This window comes from Chaetodon auriga, chromosome 15, assembly GCF_051107435.1.
Source record: "Chaetodon auriga isolate fChaAug3 chromosome 15, fChaAug3.hap1, whole genome shotgun sequence".
In the NCBI taxonomy this organism is placed as follows: domain Eukaryota; kingdom Metazoa; phylum Chordata; class Actinopteri; order Chaetodontiformes; family Chaetodontidae; genus Chaetodon; species Chaetodon auriga.
In genome coordinates, this window is record NC_135088.1 from 19,201,399 (window position 1) to 19,221,224 (window position 19,826).

Below are 19,826 nucleotides of genomic sequence, written 5' to 3' on the forward strand. Positions count from 1 at the left end.
ACCATATCCATTAAATCTGGATGCACTTACACTGAACGTCAGTCAGACATGAGACGCCCATATAAGGTTTGTTTTCAGGCACTTCTGTTTTAGCAAGTACAAAAGCTTCCAGAAAAATGTTATTCACAGGTCAGAAAATTCTTAATTACCATAACTGCGATATGACTTGAACGTGGTATTAGACCCTCCCTGCCCGGTAAACCCCCCACCCTCAGTTTGTAAGGCAGGCTTTCTGTTACCAAGTGAAGTTTCAAGGCCAGCACGAGATTACCCAGATGAAATCTTCAAGGGCTTATTCTCCCAGACTTCAGTGAGCTCCCTCCAGAGCCGCAGAAGACATTATACAACAGACTAGTATGACTAGTAATCTAATTTTCATGGATGAAATTGCTGGAGTTTTCCTTCAAACAATTAAACACATTATGCAGTCTGTGTTGGCCTTTAGGCGAGTCGACCTGTTGAGACACAGCAGATATGCTATGAATGAAATCCACAAAATACAGATGGGGAGGAAAAGTAGTTTCACACTTAATTAATCTACGTTGGTGTTGGCACTTGGGAGGGGAAGTGTGGTGGCAACAAGGAGAAAGTAGTGGAATTTTTTTGCTATCGCATCATGCTGTGAACATGACTATTTTATCTATGGGCTCAGTGGCTTAATGGTTTCTGGGAACGCCGAGCAGCAGGATCCTATAGGCTTCACCTGGTGCACTGGAAATTGGGATAGGAGGTTACTCACTTGCAATCCAATCCAAAAGGATAATTGGGCACAGACCCAATCGAATACAGTCCCCTAAACTGCATGTAATCCACTCAGCCAAACTGTCACACCAACAATGAACCCTCCCCCTCTACCCCAAGGGCCCGCCAAGGCTATCTCAGGAACACTTCAATAGCTTGTACCTGGCCTGCTGCTGGGCCCATTATCCACTAATCCACACCCAAGCGGAACGTTTAAGTAGTTCTAAAAGGATTTGAGAGAGCAGCAAAGCTTTCACTGGAGCCATGCAATTAAGGCCAGAAAAATTATCGCACAATTTAGATCCTATTCTCCTCTGTCAGGATGGGAGGAGGATCAGAGGAGGAACAGGTGAAAAATTTACGGGAAACTAAACAAACTTATCACAAGGAAACAAGCAGCAAACACACAAGGCTGAGGCTTTAAATCAGCTCAGGTGATCTGGCACCAGAATACCAGAACAGATACTGCTGGAAGTCCAGAGGGTGAAAACTGTTGTGACAAGTCTTATTACAGAGTCAGTTAATCAAGAGGAAAAAATCTAATCCCTGATGCACAGAAAACTAATTCCCAAAATACAACTGAGGATTCCCCTCTAGAAGATTGCATGGTCAAAATGAGGATGTGAGGGAATGAGGCAGGTTTAATTACACCGCTTTGAGTGCTATAAAGATGACAATGCTTGAAAACTTTACTGAATTGCAATATTCACTTTAAGTGAGTGAATGGCATGGCATTTGGGAGGAGTAAAGTTACAGCAAAGCGCTGGATTAGAGGTAAATTAGTCAGTACACTCAAATATGATGGATGTGGTGGACAAAGAGGAAATATAAAAACCACCAACAGGCACTACAATATGTTGGATAACAGAACTGTGAAGACTGAAGCAGCATAACATTATCATTTTTACAATTACACTCCTGTATATCGACATGCCTGTAAAAAATATATTCTATTTCCTGAATCAAGCAGGCAGAAATCAATGCCATGAATGCGATTAAAGTGCATCAGTAATCATTTGTAATAGAGCTCATTCAAGATTTAAGAGGAAAAATGAAGGATTTCTAATCATGAGAAGCAGTATCATTAGCTTTCCGAACAAACTGAGCCATTTTTCCACACACTTCACTTACTAGTCACTGCTTAACAATTATTATCTGACAGAAAATATGTGAAAATCCAGAAATGTAATTCAGCAAGTTTTATGCATGTAAATCTACGATGAGGCAGAAAACACCTTTTGAGATTCTGGAATTAAGAATGAGATGATCTCAGTTTTGCATAAAGAAATTCTAAAATTCCTAAAATTTCCTCATAAATACTGTGCTGCCTGACAATTTCACTCATGTCCTCTTCATTTTGACAGAAGCCAGACAATAATCCAGATCAACGGCGGAGATGCTGGATGTAATAAACCCTCAGTGACTGCTGGTAAATTGTGAGATCAGAATTGTAAGGATCCATCCGACTTCTTTTATTAAACTTTTCCTCATATGAACGCTTGAATGTTACTTTAGGCTTGGAGTTGTGTTATTTTGAGGGGTAAAAAATATAGAAAATTCGTGGGTTTCACAGTTGATATATCAAATCTTTGATGCTTAGCATCTCAGAGCTGCACTCCACCCACACAGAACCTTATGATTCCAAGCTCATGAAATAAGACTGCTGTCTGCGCATCAGATGTTTGGAGTTAAACTGATTATAAATGTAGTTTGGCACGATGTGAGACTATTTTACAGAAGATCCACGTTAGAGAAACAGAGTTCTGTTTTTTATTAGGAAATGAAGTTTGGGTATTTGAAGGGGATGTGAGTCATATAAACAGTGTTTTTTGTTTTAATAATAACAGCATATGAAAACTCTTCCAGTGTAACATCATCTGTGCTTGTATTAATGTCCATGCCTACAGTCGTACTGCTAAAGGTATGTTTTATATTAAAGTAGGAAACATACTGTATATTCAATGTTGGGGGGCCAAGTAGGAAACCTTATATGTGGTGCACACACTTGCTCACAGATTCCAAATTAAATTAAATGCCACTGAAGCAAAAGCAAACGTCTATATTTTACTTTTGGTGCCTTGTTATAATAACAGCCATGTTACCCTGCACATGAGTACTTTAAGACTGCAAATGGAAGACTGCACTCCTTTTTCTTGAGTTTTCTAACTTTTAGGTATAAGCTTAGCCATCCCAAAGGTAGTCAGTCTAAAAAAATGCACAAGTAACGACACAGAAATGATTTCATTTAGCTGCTTGTAAACAACCATAAATCTATCGATGGTCAAGAGTTGAGATTATGAGTCTTTTTTTAGAAGAGTCAATATCGCTCTACTCTTCAAGACTTTTTGTGGTAATCATGACTTGTTATCAGCATATCTGTAGTCACAGGAAGTTGGAAGTTCTATGTATAATTGTAACTTGTAGATAATTGAAGAGTTTAGATAGTCTAGAAATCGATAGGAGAGCATTCAGTAAAGACTGCCATCTTGAGTGGTGGGCTGCAAAACAGACAGAAAAGACAGACCGTCTCTCCCTTCTCTCTCCCTTCTCTCTCCCACCCTCTCTCTCTCCCTCTGTCTGTGGTCCCCAGAAGCTATAATATCCATCCTTGGCGGTTCACTTGACATTTACTTGCCCTGCTTCTCCTGTAGCATTCCCCTTCCTAACTGCCAGTGCTGCGACTCTCCAGGGCTCGCCGACCGGGTGAACAGATAACAAACCTGTCAAGGCGGCTTTAGGGGGGGAATAAATCCAGAGCTGGGACTGAGGTGGATGATGTGTTCCAGAGGGTTACTCAGGGAGGGGGAGGGGGGAGCTGACATGAGACGCCCTGTGAGGCCTGGACCCAGGAGAGGCTGCTAGCTGTAATGTCATGGTGCTTCTTTAAAAAGGGGCACAGCCACTGCAACCTGATTAGATCTCAGTGCAGACATTTCAAATGGCTGGCCCCCTTTTTACCCTCCATTTCACCTATTCTTTACAAGCCACCCCCCCTCCTCCTGCCATCAAAGGAGCTGTCAGGGGCTCTTTCTTCAGGCTGGCAGACGGGTCAGGGGTGGAAGGTTGAGGTGGGGTGTGCCCTTTGAGGCAGGGGCTGAGAGCGCCTACCAGGGATGTACGGAGGCTGAGGGCTGTCTTTAAGGTGCTGATAACATTCATGGTGATGTGTTCCCAAGAGGTGCACAAATGTCAACACTCTCCTGCTGTGGGCATATAATTCTACGAATAGAAAGGACAAAGAGCCAGAGCAAGGCAGAGGCAGCGCACTGCTTTTGTCAAGCAGCATCTTAGTGACTCATATATTAGCATGTTTCAGCTTCGCAATACTTTAAGATCTGTCTTCTCTTCAAACTCTCAAGCAGAAAAACACAGGTCTTTGGACTGAACAGTGTTTGTCCCCTGTTTGTCTCAGTGAGTCTATCCCCTTCTGACCTTCTAATCTAACTACACTTATCAATCCCTCATAAAACCAATTAGACTAAATGGATAGATCCTGATTGATCTCTTAGCAATCCCTTGAAAAAGCTATGTAAAGTAAGTAGGTGATAAATGGCTTAAAAAATGGCTTAACAGTGATATTCTATATTTATGCAACAGCAGATTTCTTTACCCTTGCAGCAATAATACATAGGCTAACATGTAACTACCTCACTGCATAAACAGCAGTGAACATGTGCTTGATGAAGCAGTGATGAAGACACCAGCAATGCACCATCAGAGACTCAATCCAATTACTCGCCAGCCACTAAACTGAAGGCACGACAAGAATATGATGGACTGCTACTGTGAAGTATATTAACTTGGAGAATTGGCAAAATGTCCTTTATTTAGGACAGAGTATATCAAGCGTTTTGGGCAAACCAAGTGAGGCATGCCCGCTAGAAATTGGAGGGATGGAGACGTCCCATGATGGTGCTAAAAACTGCACATCAATTACCTGAAGCACTGAAGCCTGTCCGCTCTATCTACATCTGAGCTGTGCCAATAAGGAGCCAAACTGTCAGCCCGCTATCCAGACATCATGGTTGGAGGGAGGGCATTTGAGGGGAAGAGGAAAAAATATGGTGTAGGTTACTATACTTAACAGTCGGCATTGCTTTCATGGATGTTGTTGTATATTCCAAACTAATGGAGTTACCCAGCACTGATCTGCAGTAAACAGCCTTGCGAGGCTTAGCAAGCAGCCTGTGTTAGACTAAGCCCTGTTTATTATCAAGCACAATCCTCAGTCTCATCAGTGCTTAGAGAAAGGCATGGATGAATAAATGCATATTGTTTAGCTTAGGGTTAGCAAGAGCTGGAGCCACAAATGAAAAAAAGAATTTAAAGCAGATGGTAAAATCCAATAAGAAAAACGGGAGGAGGGGGTGCAGACAGAGACACAGAGCTTAAGAACAGAGGACAGAGAGAGAGAGAGAGAGAGAGAGAAGAAATAAAAATGAAGAGAAAAACCCGAGCACACTGGTTGCCTTTTCACTCCTGTTTTTTCAAAAAGCTGTAAAGCTAACAGGGAGAGGGAGAGAAAATACAAAGGCCCGTGTTCTCATTTTCAGTCTGAGAGCCCCACCAGGACCACTGAAACTTGCTTGATTTCCCCAGTCCAATTATATCTCTGTGCTCAATCCTTCCAGAATAGCAACATCACACCAAGGGACGCTGTCTGCCTAAGCGCAGCGTGCCTAATGGAGTCCCAGAAGTTGACTTCATTTCATTGCTCCTAACTAATGGGCTGTGATATTTTCCCAAACTGACTGCAGCTCTGCCCCCTGGAATCTAGTCAGTGCTGTGCCGGACCCAGCCCAGCAACATGCCAGCCCACTGCCTCCCTTCTTAACAACCCCCCTCCAATCCTACCCACCACTGCTGCTGTCTGTGTGCAATCCGCCAACGTCCTCTCCTCCCCTCCCAGTGCTCATTAGTGCTTTCCAGCCGGGTGCTGATTGTCAGAGGGCCCCTGTGATGCCAGCTCTCCCTATGCGGCCGGCCTGCTGTAGTGAATTTAAGAGGACTTTAATCTAACTGGGCTGAGGAGAGGAGGAGCAGCCAGGGACAGGTGGGAGGAGGAGGACTGTGGGGTAGTGGTGGATGTACAATCGCAGGGACGCAGCTGAGGACAGACACTCTTTCAGGGCTACCTATTGCTCTCCAATGGATACTCGTGCCCAGAACACAAGCATGAGAAGAAATAGCTGAACATAAATTTACCAGAATGGGTCCCTCTCCGGCCATATTGTGGGCACAGAACGGTCCTCCAGATGGCTAAGGGACACACCAGTGGTGCAATACAATCACTGGCATGGCAGAAGTATCATGAATAAATATGAAGAGCTTTATACCATATAAAGGCTCAGCCAGCAAAGACTTTCCTATCAAAACTTAGATGATGATTTTAAAATCAATCCACTCTTTCCAGGTATAACTGCTTCTTATTGGAAAGTTTGGGTTAATGGCATCTGCCTGTCCTCAATTTGTTAGTTATTGGTCTGAAAAGAGAAGACAGCAAGTTTAAATTTTAGAATTATTTCTGTGAAGTTTGAAATCTAAAAATAGTCATCAAAAAAAAAGTCGCCGGTAAGTTATTAAAGTTGTTACGAACAGGAAAGAGTTGTTCAATGAGGGAAGATAAATAAGGACGGGATAAAACCTAATCTTACATGAGGAAAAAATATTCTATTTAATTCAGGTCCTCCTTTTAACACCAGAATCTCATTCAGCCAAATGCAACTCCATTTCAAGAAGTGCAGGTAGAGAGCAAAATTGTCTGCTTTTATGGCACACACAGAGGTTAATTATTTTCATAATTACACCTCCAAACGTCAAACATTTGTTTTCCCCCCTAATTGACAAGAGAATTAACAGTGGACTATATTAGCCATGCGGGGTTGTTCTGTAAAATGCTTAAAAGTGCCTTTTATATGCAATACATATAAAAAGCAATTATGCTTTTTTTTTTCCCCCTCTCTACTACCTTTTCGCCAGTGTAATCTACTGGGTAAATTCACCAAGGATAAGAGGTAAAACTGTAATTATGCACATTATTCACCTTCCTAAGTGCAGCACTTGAACACAAAAAGCTAAGATGCCTAAATGCACTACACCAGGTTGTCCTCATGCAAAGTGCAGGTCAGGCTCCAGCAGGCACTGAGAGCTAATGGCAGTGAGTGGTGCTCCTAACACATGCTCTGGCTCTTTCAGGGACACAGGGGAGTTAAGTGCCGTGCTCCCTACTGCTGATTATCGCACCTTCACCAGCCTGCCAGGTCTCCCTGCCCTCCATGCATTGATCTCATTTGGCCAGGAGATAAGGCAGTAATTGGATGAGGGCTTGGAATCAGATGGCCCTGCCTAGCTTGGCTAATTCCACTCTTCCTGGGCCGTTTGGGCCTTGGGCCAAAGGGGCAGGCCAAGGTTAATCCCATCCAATCCCCTGTACTATGTGGCCCTGTGCTGCCCTCTGACCTCTTACTGCTTCCAGAACACAGCTGATGTGACTCCCTTTAAACAGGGCAGAGCCCCCAATAGTCTAATTAGTTTACCGCAGATTTTACACCTGTGCACTACAACCAAGTATACTGTCAAATATAAAGGTGTGCTTCTGAAAACAAACAGGGACATGTCCATGCATGAGAAAAAAAACATGCACACAGATGGTTCCACATACAGCTGTAGGTTCCTGCAGAGCCTCTGACTGAAAAAAATATCATGTTCAATTATACACTCATACTTGGAATATATAATAATTTCCTGACTTGGAAATAATTTTGCCAGATTTCTTATAATACCGAGAGTAATTATGGCAGATCATGTGAAAGAGAGGATGGAGACAAATCTCTTATGCGACATGTCATTTTATTACAACAGAAATCCTCCTCTTGAGGGCAGGGATCGGCAATATGTCATGGCAGGGTCGACTGATATGCATATACAATGTAAAGTGGAGCGAATTTGTGATTATGCAGAACATCTTTCAACAAAAAGGCCAAGCGCAATTTCACCCCTGCTTCACTGTGAGACCACTGCTGTTCCATTTAAGATGGCCAGCAGATTAATCCTCATCGCTCTTTTCTATTTACACATTATGTAGTCAGAGATGGGATTTGCCAGTATGAAACGAGTCTCTGAAAAGGCTCAGCGTGCCTCATCAAGAACGAATGCAGCAGGGGGACACACGCCTCTTGGGAGACACTAATCTTCTTATTTCGTACATTTATTCAATTCCAGTGTCAATATCAACCATAATCAGAATGGGCCATGTGACAAGTGCTTTATGTGTTGGCTGATAGTGGATGACAGGAAGTAGACGTAATCACCTGGGAGTACATCACTGCTGACAGCTCCGGATCAAAGCTTTGCTCCTGCAGATTAATCATGAATTGTAATGTACCATATAAATAACTTCAATAGAGAGCCAACGTATATAGCAACGCATTCATTGATCAGACATCTCACAGAAGTCGACGAAAGCATTTTACAGCAGAGGAAGTAATCCCCTAATAATCCCCCGAATATCTCTTTGAAACCAGATAACACTTAACCGAGATGATGCAGCATGACCATTTATCCCAGTGCATGCACACTGTTGTCGGAAATGCACAAAAGCAAAGAACCCCTAATATGAAAAGACATAAAGATATAAAATGTTAGTCAGGATAAAGACAAGGCGTGCAATGCATGTGACAAACTTGACACTACAAACAAAGGAAATGTGGATGGTGACACATCGTTACCTCAGGCAAACTGGGCTCCGAAACGCAACACACAAACAAAGAGACACAATGGAACTGTGCTGACGAAAAAGAACTACTAAAACTGATACCATGTGCCAATCTCTGCTAAAACATACCATACCTGATTTATTATTATTGCAGTGGAAAAAAGAATGTACCTCTAGTCACGGTCTCTAGGTTGTGCACGGGGAGATGACAATCTCAGAAGGCAGGATTTAATTTTTCATTTCAATTCGCAATGAAGCTCAATATAAAAAGCCTGAATTCCAAAGAGTACAGTAGCATCAGCTGGCCGCTCTGAACGAAAGGAGTTGAAAAAAAGGACCACATATAGGACTGAATCTCCGGTGGAAATGGGACACTAACAGAAACAATTGAAGGTGAGACAAGGCCAGGAGTTGTATGTCATAAAGACAACAGCAGAATGGCCATCCTGTGGATTCCTGGGGCCTGACATATAGATTGCAGATGGATAAGTGCACGTTAAAACAATATCCCGCCGACCAAAAAAATCATTTCTCATAGCTGTCTCTATTTACTGAAAGGCTGCTTGTCTCCCACTGGGGAAGAAACAAATGAAAATGTTATTTCTCTGCTCATGAACTCCTACCTAGTCTGGTTTTTCACTGCTGGCAATTTCATTTCTCTTCCCAATTTGACTTAAGCCCACGACTTGAGGGAAATAATGTCTCTGGAATAATCTTCTGCAACTGTAATTCCAGGGGCACCATCTCTCTGTCTTTCTTGGTATAACTGTGTGTCTGCTGTCCATCTATCTACAGTATCTATTTATTTATTTATTGTTGGCACTGTTGCCTTGTGGTTTAAGGGAAATTGCACTGGCTTCTGAAATAGAAGTGATGTGACATCCAATGCCTCACAGTAATCCTGTCAGACGCACGGGCCTTGAATAAGACAGAACATGCCCTTCTCCAGCACAAGGGGAAAAGAATGGGTGTGATGCAGTGTTGTAAAGTGTAGCCTGTCAAAAAGAAAAACATGGGCTCAATTCAAAGCACATGCAAAACATAATATTAGCAGAACGTCCTCAGACTGTGAGTGCAGCGTCTCTCTGCCGTTCTCTGTGGAACGCTTAGTAACGCAACTTTTCCATGCTTATCACCATGTTTACAGCAATTCTCTCCTGCTCCCCATTTTTCAGTCTGCACAAAGCACAACACGACAGTCACAGCAGTAATTTGAGATGTAAGCTGGTTTTTAAATAACATATATTCTAGTATGCACATAATAAAAGTTTTAACTACCAAATTAGCTTTGCATCATTGACAATATTCCTACACAGAAATCAGTTTTTCCATCCTATATTTACCTCTGCCACCGAAATCCAGGGTGGACTGAGTGTAGCACAGGACAATCAAGGCTTAACAAATAGATAATTAAATGTGGAATTGGGTTTGCTTGGCCTAAAGTAGTATTTATTCTTGTGTTTGTCTGCACTTTGAAACTTACATGTTTCATAAACATTCAACTTACACTCAGAGGGCACTTAATTAGGTACATCTCTGCAATCCAATGTAATTCAATACAACAGCTCTGCCACAAATTGTGCCTTTACAAAGTTTACAATGTTCAGTTTTTGGTGACACTGACCTCAATAACAAATATTTGAATGAACATATTTCCCACAATGTCGACAAAAACTGAACAACATAAACTTCGTAAAAGTAGAATTTATGGCAGAGTGGTTGGATTCCTAGAGTTCACAGGTGTACCTAATAAAGTGGCCATTGAGTGCACTATCATGCACACCATATCTTCCCTTCTGCCAGACGTCGCCTCAGTAGTGTTAGTTTTGCTGAAAGTACACATTCAAACCACTGTCCTTAAAAAGCTGTAGTTCAACTGCAACTTCAACTGAGAATGAAGTAGCAACATAATATAATATGTATACACAGAAAGTCATGGAGAATACAATGCAGTATACAATATTATAGCATTCCAGAGCATGTGCTGTGAAATGACCATAAAGTATTTTAGAGTATATTCCATTTTATACAGTAGACATGACAGATTGGACTGGGTTCATGAACCGGCAGGCCTTCCTGTGTAATTCCCATACAGCATTTTCAGCCCTTTGTGCCCTTCAAACAAACTCAACAAGACTTCACATAACACACACAACTCAACCCTCCCACACAGCTTCTATACCCTGCAGCTGAACTCCCTGGTACAAACATACACACACTAGGGATTGACATATATAAAACACACACATGAACACAAACACATGCTCCTTGGAGAGTTTTGCATCACCCCTTGGATAGTCACGTGGCCCGAATATTATGGGCTTAATAATTTAAAAATCTGTTTCGAGTGAGAGCAGGATGCAAGCACAGAGAAAGAGACAGCGTGAAAGATAGGGAGATATTTCCATCCTTCCTTTGTTTATAGTGGCTGTGATGAGCCAGGGGAGAGGGTAAGGATGATTTGTTGGCTCAGGAGAGGTAAGCGATATGTACCAGTAAATGGCCAGTAATCATGTTTATGAGGGGGAGATGGTTCTGGACTCCCGGTGTGTCTGATTGTGTTTTCTCTGGCTCCCAGCTTGGGTCCGAGTATACCCCTACCAGGCCATTGTGATTGAAGTATGCACTCTAGCTCGGCTTCTCCTTGGGGGGTAAAAAGGTGCACGCAATACCGTCTGTGTGCTTTTCAAAATTTGTGTTTATGTGCATGTTGGTCAGTGTGTATTCATAAAGAGGAATGTCAGTCGATGAAGACCTCCCATCACAAAAGAAAGCACCACTTCCCCTTTCTCCTTCATGCAGCCAGTTCCCACATTGCTCTCATTGCTATGGCAACCGGCGCTCTCTCCTTGGGCTCTGCATGCATCCAATCAGAGTGAGACCTTTGTAGAGATTCCTCCGGGCTCCACTTATTCAACTTACCCCACCGGAACAGCCTCCACGCTGAAAAGGCTGGAACAAAGAGAGGAGAGACTCCCTCACCATAGCCTGGTATGACATCAAAAATTGGGGCTACAGGGTCGGGTTACAGGGAATGCGGAAGTAATATGTAGCCAAGAGCTGCAAGACGCACGGCAAAAGCAAAAACAGGGTGGCAGCGCATGGCCATGGCCAATTTCAGTGGAAATTATGTGGAATAGGATTTGTTATTGGAAGCCTCAGAGCCTGAATACTTGGCAAGTATTGCGTGGCTCTGGCACTGGTTTAAGCTTGATAAGTCAAAATGGATTCCGGCTGAGCCTATTTATGTCATTCCTGAAAACATATGGATAGGATTCAGGCGCTCAATACTTTCAACCTTCAACAATGACATTCAACACCACTTCTCCAGTCCATTAATCTTCCATGAGAATAGATTTATCATCCACAGCACTGAGGGATTGCATTCAGTCAGCATCAGCCGAACAGTGTTTACCACACCAACCTCGCTCTGTATCAATTTCAGCAATTAAAGAGCCTTATTTTGCTGGGTATACAGTAACATAAATACAGTAAAGGTCACAATAGTCCTCTGATTCCTCATGTTTTACTTTGTGTTCAAGGCCTCTAGGTGTGGTAAATAATTAGCAGAGATAAACTAGTGCCATGCATTCTTAACCCGAGGGCTGCTCAGAGGTCACTGCACACTGTCACACTGTGCTCCTCTCGTTCTAATTATATTTCTGGAGAGTAGATGCGGCTGAGTATTGTGAATGTAGGCAGGGAGACAGACGTGCCCGGAGCACTTGTAGAGACAAGCCATCCAACGGGACCTCTCACAGGCCCCTGACGGACATTTGGCTGTTGGGGTACTGGCAGGACGATGGAGGCGCAGCATAATTTTGCCTGACTGCCATGTCACAAAGTGTCAAAATCTGTCCCTGACAACACGACTGCAGGCGATGAGAGAAAATGGGAAAGAGAAATAAAAGAGAGAGAGTCGAGAGAAAAGGGGGCTTGATTTGGAGTGCCAGAGGTGGTAATAAGCATGTCTGGCCACTTCCTGGGAGACAGCCTATTCATCAGGTTGATTTAGAGTCAAAGGTGTGGGCAATTCAAGTGATCTTTTGTCTGGATCCTATGGCGAGCTGACTCTGCAGTGACTGACAGAACCTGGCATAATGAATGAGGAAAGTAAGGTGGAAAGCTCTTATTGTGGACATGATCTCTCCACGAGGACACAGGACTTGAGAGATACAAAACATGTTGTAGAATCTGTTCCAGGTGTTTCTTCTCTGCCTCAGATGGCATGAATCAAAATAGTGAGTCAAACAGTCGAAACCATGTGCTTTAAATGATTTCATGATCGATCACAGAAGTGGATGATCTTGAGATTCCAGCGGTAAAACACAGTTGATCTCATTTTGATCTCTCATGAATTCTCAAGCTGGCCGGGCATGTGTGGCTATGACATCATCTCCTTTTCAGAGTATTTCTCTGCATAATATCTGTATCATTCGATCCCTGTTATTTACATCTGGACAACAGGACAGGATACAAAATAGTTGGCCTCTTGTCTTTAGTCTTTCAATCTGCCTGGACTTGTTTACATCACGGCTGAAAAGCCATTAAACAGTCAAAAAGACTGTCAAGTAATCCCTGCACTGCATCTGCTGCTCATTTCACACTGTCACTATGCACACACTGGGGCCTCAGCAAAGAGTACGATCCCATGATAATGAGCTAATTATAGGTACAACATTCCTACTTCCATATCTAAATGCTTGTCTCTAATAGGAAACATTTCAAATTATTGAGAGGTAGAGAGAGAAAGAGACGGATAATTGATGCAAGCAATTACAAGTTCTGTGTCGGAGCAAATTGGCCAGCATATCTGGACATGTAGGGGGACTGTGACCTCATTTACATCAGAGTGTCAGGAAATAATTGGAGAATGTACTGAGGAGGTGGGATGGGCATAGTGTAATGCAGACCAGCTCTGGTCACATTACATAAGCAGTTCACTTGGACAGTGAGATTCAGTTCAGACAAGAAGCTTATGGAAAAGTCTGTACTCAGAGGTCAAGGACAAAACATTATGTGCAGTCTTGGCATGCTCTGGCAAATTTAATCATAATAGTGATTTTTACTACAACAAATATACTTTATGACATTAATCCATTTCCAAAAGCTGTAATTTGAGTATTTGAAATGGTTTCACCACATGCACACAGGATTCTGAATAGGCTGTCATGTTTTCATCGGAAAGCCAGTAATAACTGAGTTCAGTTTTACTAGCCATAAGAGAGACTCTTGCTGTGTTTGGGCTGAAACCGCTTCAAAAGCACGGGAAGACGATGTGCTTGACTTTTAACAATATCACTTCCAGATGTTTCATTACAAAACAACTTTCAAAGACCTCACCGCAAGAAAACCTTCTCGTGTGAGAGGAGCCAGGACACACGAGTATGGATTTCAGGAACCCACAATTTTCACATTTTCATTTCAGTTGGAAAAACCAGCTTGCAAAACTGTCTGGAGTAACACCAAGTGCTAGTTTTAATGATAGTGTTACAACCTGTCTTACCAGGCCAACACAAATCATTACCCTGTGTTGCAGCAGGGTATTCCACACCACACACTATATAAAGGTGTTGTCTCAAGCATTAGATAGCCTCACATCTGTTTCCATTTGACAGACAGGATTCACTCCAGAGAACAGCTGAAGCAAGATACATCATGAAGCTTTGGCTGATGATAAAAATGGCCACTGAAATATAGGGGTGCATTCATTATAGTCTGCCTCTTGTGCTAACACTGACTGACGGGCTCTGACCCAGTACTCCGGATCTTCTCTCTATTGCACCCGCCTCTCATCAAGAGCCTTGGGTGGAAAAAAAGGAGTAACATGCTGTTTACTCGCAATCCCAGGCCCGTAATTGCCAATTTATTTGATAGGCAGCCGGGTAATGATGGCATTTCACCCCTTGCCGCAGAGACTAAACGGGAGTGATTCATCCCAAGCTCCCTGCCCTCCCTGATCCAGCAGACTCCCTCTGCTTAGGACTGCTGCCTGCCTGAATGCCTGCCACCCAGACTGAAGGGGTGGGGTGTGGTGGGGGACGTGGGGGGTGGCTGCCATGTCGGCTTCAAACGAACCCAAAAGGGAGCCCAGCGCTTCAGAGCAAATGCGGCTAAGCCTGCCAATTTAGCTGGGGTTTGGGGTTGAGGCAAACACAGCCGAGCTGATGTGCCATTTGTAGGCCTTAATGAGCTGGCAGGACGGAGTGAGGAGGGAAGGCGAGCGGGAGAAAGGAGGCTGCCAGGCCTGACCTCCTCTGGCCTCTATCTCCCTGCCAGCCGGTGCCAGGTCGGCAAACTCAGTTCATCTGCTTCATCGGAGCGTAGTCGCTCCGTGAGGGGAAAGGAGTGCTACAGCAAATACCATTAGCGAACTGTTGGTCTAATGAACAGTTCGGGTCAAAGCTGCCTCCTGTCTTACACTGTTCCCTCGTACTAACGAGTGACTTAGATGGTTTCTCTTTATTTTGCGCTGTGAGGGAGCATCTCTGTGCAGCTGAATCTCATGAGCAGCCTTGTTGCGTTGTGCAGAGTTGCAACCAAAATAGTTTTAACATTTCAGTAGAACAAGAAGATGGACTGCAACAGAAGAGACAACGCTACAGGCTTCCATTAATCACCTGGACATACATCTAGCTTCATCTGTAACAATACTATTGAATAAAAAATGACTGTTTTCTGTAACCAAAAAAATAACAAAATCCAAAGAATCCACGTAAAAATGTTTTTTGTTTTAGATTGTCTGCACTTTTTTCCTCCTCCTATCAATGTGGGGAACAGAGCTCTGCTACAAAAGCTACAACTTGCACCTCTTGCGACGTGTGAAGTGGGTTTTTACAGCATGGCTGGAGGGGACTTGTTCAGAAACCTGTGGGGACCAGAGGTGAAGCCTCACACAGTGTGACCATCTAAAGCGATATGGGGGTGTAAAAGTCTGTCTTCATGCTGCCCAGCTTTCAGCAGCTCTTCTGAAGACATGCCCAGTCTCCTCTGGGGCATCTTGACCAGACGAAGCAAGGGGAACCAGGGCTGCCATTTCTTCTATCCTCCAGAGTGTACTGAGTGGCTGAAACGCCAACTCAGGTGGAAGTGATTATAGAGAGAGGATAGATGCTTCCTGAGAATAAGTGAGGACTGGAGAAAGTAGAGAGTTTCTGCTTGAGAAAACCTGACATTTTGAAAATGAATTATGGATATATTTTGGAATTTAGGACAATGTTCCAATACAATTACTCAAAGTAAGCACATTGGCTGGTGCTGTAAAAGGGCTGATTTTATACCCAATATTTCAAACCGAATAAGCTCAATGTGAAGCAACAGTGATAGTGTCCTTGTAAGCACATGGAAGTGACTGAGTAATAACTGTTTCATTAGTGTCCAATGAGTCAAAATGCAAATCATTACAGAGATTTAATCTCAATGGAGGGAAGCGGTTGGCCAGTGGGTTCAATTCAGGCAAAGGAATATGAAATTTCATACTACATACTAGAATAGTTGTAAGCAGTATTTAAATGGATTGTGGCTAGACCCTTTAAGATAACAAGAACTAATTTCAAGCTCAATGTAGCAACCAAACACAACTCTTTCATCAAAAGAGGCTAGCAACATCAAAGATCATTGTACTAACCTGTAAGGTAATCGATACAATTCTGATTTGGAGCCATGACATGCATTATTCTACAAAGTACCTAAAAACCAAACAGAATAACAATTGGCAGCCCTCTGCTCAATTTGACCAATCAAATGCAGATAAAACCAAAAACCAGCACTCAGACATTAAAGGGTTGGATTGGATTTTTTGAAGTGGGGTTGTATGAAGTACTGATCCACAGTCAGTGTATTACCTACAGTAGATAGTGATCAGCACGCCCTCAGTTTGGAGAAGCAGCAGGAGTACTGGTGTTGGAAGCTAAGCAATGCAAACCCATGCACGGGGTCAATAGCAAAACGTGTTTTAGCCACCAAAAAAGACCCACCTTAAAAAAATCATTATCAGTGTAAGTGTATGTTATATTTAGAATATTTTCACCTCTTTACCTTGCTGTCAGACAGGCCTCCAATGGGGGACTGTTATATCCATCTATACTCTCTTCAAAGCCACCAGACTCCTTTGACAAAAACAGTCATTTTACGTAGCAGAACATGGGAGATGGTTGGCGACAACGTTAGTTTGCTTGGTTAAACTGAACTAACGTCAGCACCAAAGTCACACAATAACACAAACAAACTAGCCGACTGAGGCAGTGGTAGACCAGCAACTCCTGTGTTCTGCAAGGTAAAATGAAATTATATTTAGAATTTATAATTGAAATGTCTTTGTCAAAGGAGTCTAGTTGCTTTGAAGGGCTTGTATCACCCTGTGTGACAGTCACAGTAAGGCAGATTAATCATCTTTAGGTTAAGAGTTTTCAAACCTCCACTGTTTAAGCAAAATGTGCCTTGGTATAATGCTGCACAGTCACCACAGTGCAGTCTGACAGAAATCAGCAAGTATCATTTCAATTTCTGTTGTCAACATCAAATTACTTATTTCATTTCATGCCCAGTCAAGCATCGTGAAGCTACATGCAGAATCAGTTTTGCTTCAGTTGTTCGGCCATGTCTTTCTCAAAGACTAGCTTGCCTCCCAACTGACAGCTTTAATTATGGCTAGATATCTGATCGCTTCGCTGTACATTCTCCACACAAATCAAAGAGCAGAGGTGGGTGTCTGGCAGCAAGGTCCCTCGAGCCTACTCGCTTTACATCTTGGAATATGTCACAGGGCGCAGGGACACGGCCGCTCTTTCTTCTGTCAGTTAATGCTTGCCTTCAGCTCCTCCACAAGGAACGAGGACCTGAGTAAGTAGTGTCCTTTTTTGGAATCAGTCATAATAAAGACCCTCTGGGAGAGAGGGAGTGTGTGTGTGTGTGTGTGTGTGTGTGTGTGTGTGTGTGCGTACAGGATGTAAATACGGCTCTTCACCTGAGGTAAGTAAGGTTTTCAATACCACGTGTTTAAAATAATACAATCTCCATTAATTACACATTCGATAGCATTGAAAGTACCGAAGCCATGACGAAAAAAAAACATGTACAATCAGATTTTCAACCCCTGGCTGAACAGATGAAGCAATAGGGAAGAAAATCAATCGGTCCTCAACCATAATGAGTGCGTTGAGTGACTTTTTCTGTACAAATGCGTGGAGGTTATTAATAAAGAAAAAGAAAGAAAGAAAACAGTTGTCCTGTTTCGTGTGCCCAGGACTCCTTTTTCTTTTTGCCGTGGTACTGAAACGCTTATACTAGCATTGTATCAAAGCTTAACATTCTGGTATCGTAACAATATTAAATCCAAGAGCACACTTTTGACCATTTAAGATTGACCACAAAGTGCCCTGCTGAGGCTGAATCTTACTGGTTCAACATCAACCCTAAATAACTTACCTTTCGTGTGTGTGACAAACACACCATTGGTTCACGGCCACACACATAATGACTCTTCATTTAAGAAAGTGGAGTAGAATTTATAACATTTGTGCTAAAAGAACAGGCACTGATCTATAATACTGACTTCCTTGTCGAGCTCTTTAGTACAGAACAGCTCTGTAAGGTCTCCACTGTTAGATGCAATCATTACGTAGTTTAACATGAAGTTGCATATAAACACGGTGATCATCCTCAGAGCAGTAAAATATGTAACTCTTATACCAACTGTAGGACTTACCACTACTAATACTTCCTCTTTAACATGTGACTCATAAGTTACTAAGATGAGTCAGCTCTGTAGTCATTATTCACTTCATTCAACATAGTTTAGGAGCTGCCACAGCTCTCATGGCTGTCTGATATCCTGGTTATTAAAGGTAACCTGTGGAGTTTTTGACCTCTGGCAACACTACGGAGCTCTTTTTATATGAGTGAGTCCTGCTCCGTGCTGCCGCAGGTGATACACATTCCTGCCAGTGCTGTCACACAATTCCACTGATCAACAGGTAGCGGTAATGTGCCAAGAAATGCAGCAGCATGCTGGCAAAGGCAGGAAGACTGATTGTTAGTAACCATGGATGTAAGTAATGCAGGTTTCAAAGTTTTAAGGAAAAAAACAGCTTGGCAAATATGTTATGAGGAAGGAAATGCATTGGACACGTTTTGGCGAGTAACGCTGAACGTAAACAGAACTTTTGTTTGTTTCCAAGAAAACTCCACAGGGCACCTTTAAGTACTGATGATATACAATTTGTCAAACAATTGGGACTTCTGTGAATAGGAAATCATGGTGTAGAGTTGGAGTTATATATTTGTTCAGAATGTGTTTTTCCATCATTGTGTCCAATCTTTTCTTATTTGTTGTTTTGTTTTTTGGTCTATGTTCAAAATATGAACCTACATTATCTTAAGACGATGATTAAGAGGTGTTTAAGAGTTGTTGAAATAAGCCCTGACAGAAGCTTAAACTACCACTGATGTGAGCTTGTTGGTGTGAACATATGTTCTCCAATTGTGAAATGTACTCACATCTGTCAGTCTGTCTCTGGAGCTGCTCCTGATGGAAGGCTTGGACTCTCCGCTTACGCTCTCGCTGTCGCTGTCCTTGCAGTTGTTCTGCCCTGGCTTCAGCTGCCAAACACAACAAACAGACGACCAAGGGTTAACAACATTAAGCAAAACTGTTAACACTGCAGTTTAGAGCTTTACATGGATAACGCTGGCGAGGGAAGGCATCCCACAGAAATCGCTTCATGAATATGTGAGAACTGGCAGGAGCTACGGCGCTGTCTCTGTAAATCTGTCATGTTTCTGAGCCTATTCAGCGGCCATCACTCCGCTTGCCAATGATAGACACCATCTGATCTCGCAGTATGAAACTCCTCTCAGCCCACGAAATAGAGAACAGGGACAAAGACCCTTCCAGAACCTTCAAATGGAGCCACTATCCTTTCCAAGCAGACACCACATGCCGAGGCAGCAGGAGCTCAGCAAGTGTCATCCTCTAGACACTCTGTTCGAGATGCAGCAAAGTGACAAGAATAAAGAGGAGGACGTGCCAATCGGCGAGCATCTGAGGCTCTTCAAAATCTGGAGAACAATAAAAGACTCTTGGGAGTGTGGAGCGGAGTGGAAGGAGGTGGGGTCTGTACTCCCTGTCCAAGTCGGCGATTGATGTCCTCTGAAGCTCCCATGCTGCTCCTTCCAGACCAGACAAACGCGGCAGGTTTCATTTCAAAGCGCATAAAAAGATGGCTTTATGGGACAGAGCAGTAAATGGCTGCTCTGCCACCTAATAGGAAAAGCAGAGCGTGGTGCTGCATACACAAAGGGCTTGGACTAGAAGATGCCGGCCCTCTCCTTTCCCTTCTATCTCCTGCTCTGGAGGGAAGCGACAGAGCTA

The 19,826-nt window shown here is 43.0% G+C and overlaps 1 protein-coding gene across 6 annotated transcripts in view; it reads right to left on the bottom strand.

Annotated features, from left to right (window-relative positions):
• The window catches only part of auts2a (activator of transcription and developmental regulator AUTS2 a), a 294,064-nt gene that overhangs the window by 142,598 nt on the left and 131,640 nt on the right, over nt 1-19,826 (bottom strand). For all 6 annotated transcript variants that reach the window (XM_076751193.1, XM_076751192.1, XM_076751191.1 and 3 more), the window contains exon 4: nt 18,953-19,054. In XM_076751193.1, coding sequence (XP_076607308.1) covers nt 18,953-19,054 — 102 coding nt within the window. The remainder of the gene's footprint in view (nt 1-18,952; nt 19,055-19,826) is intronic.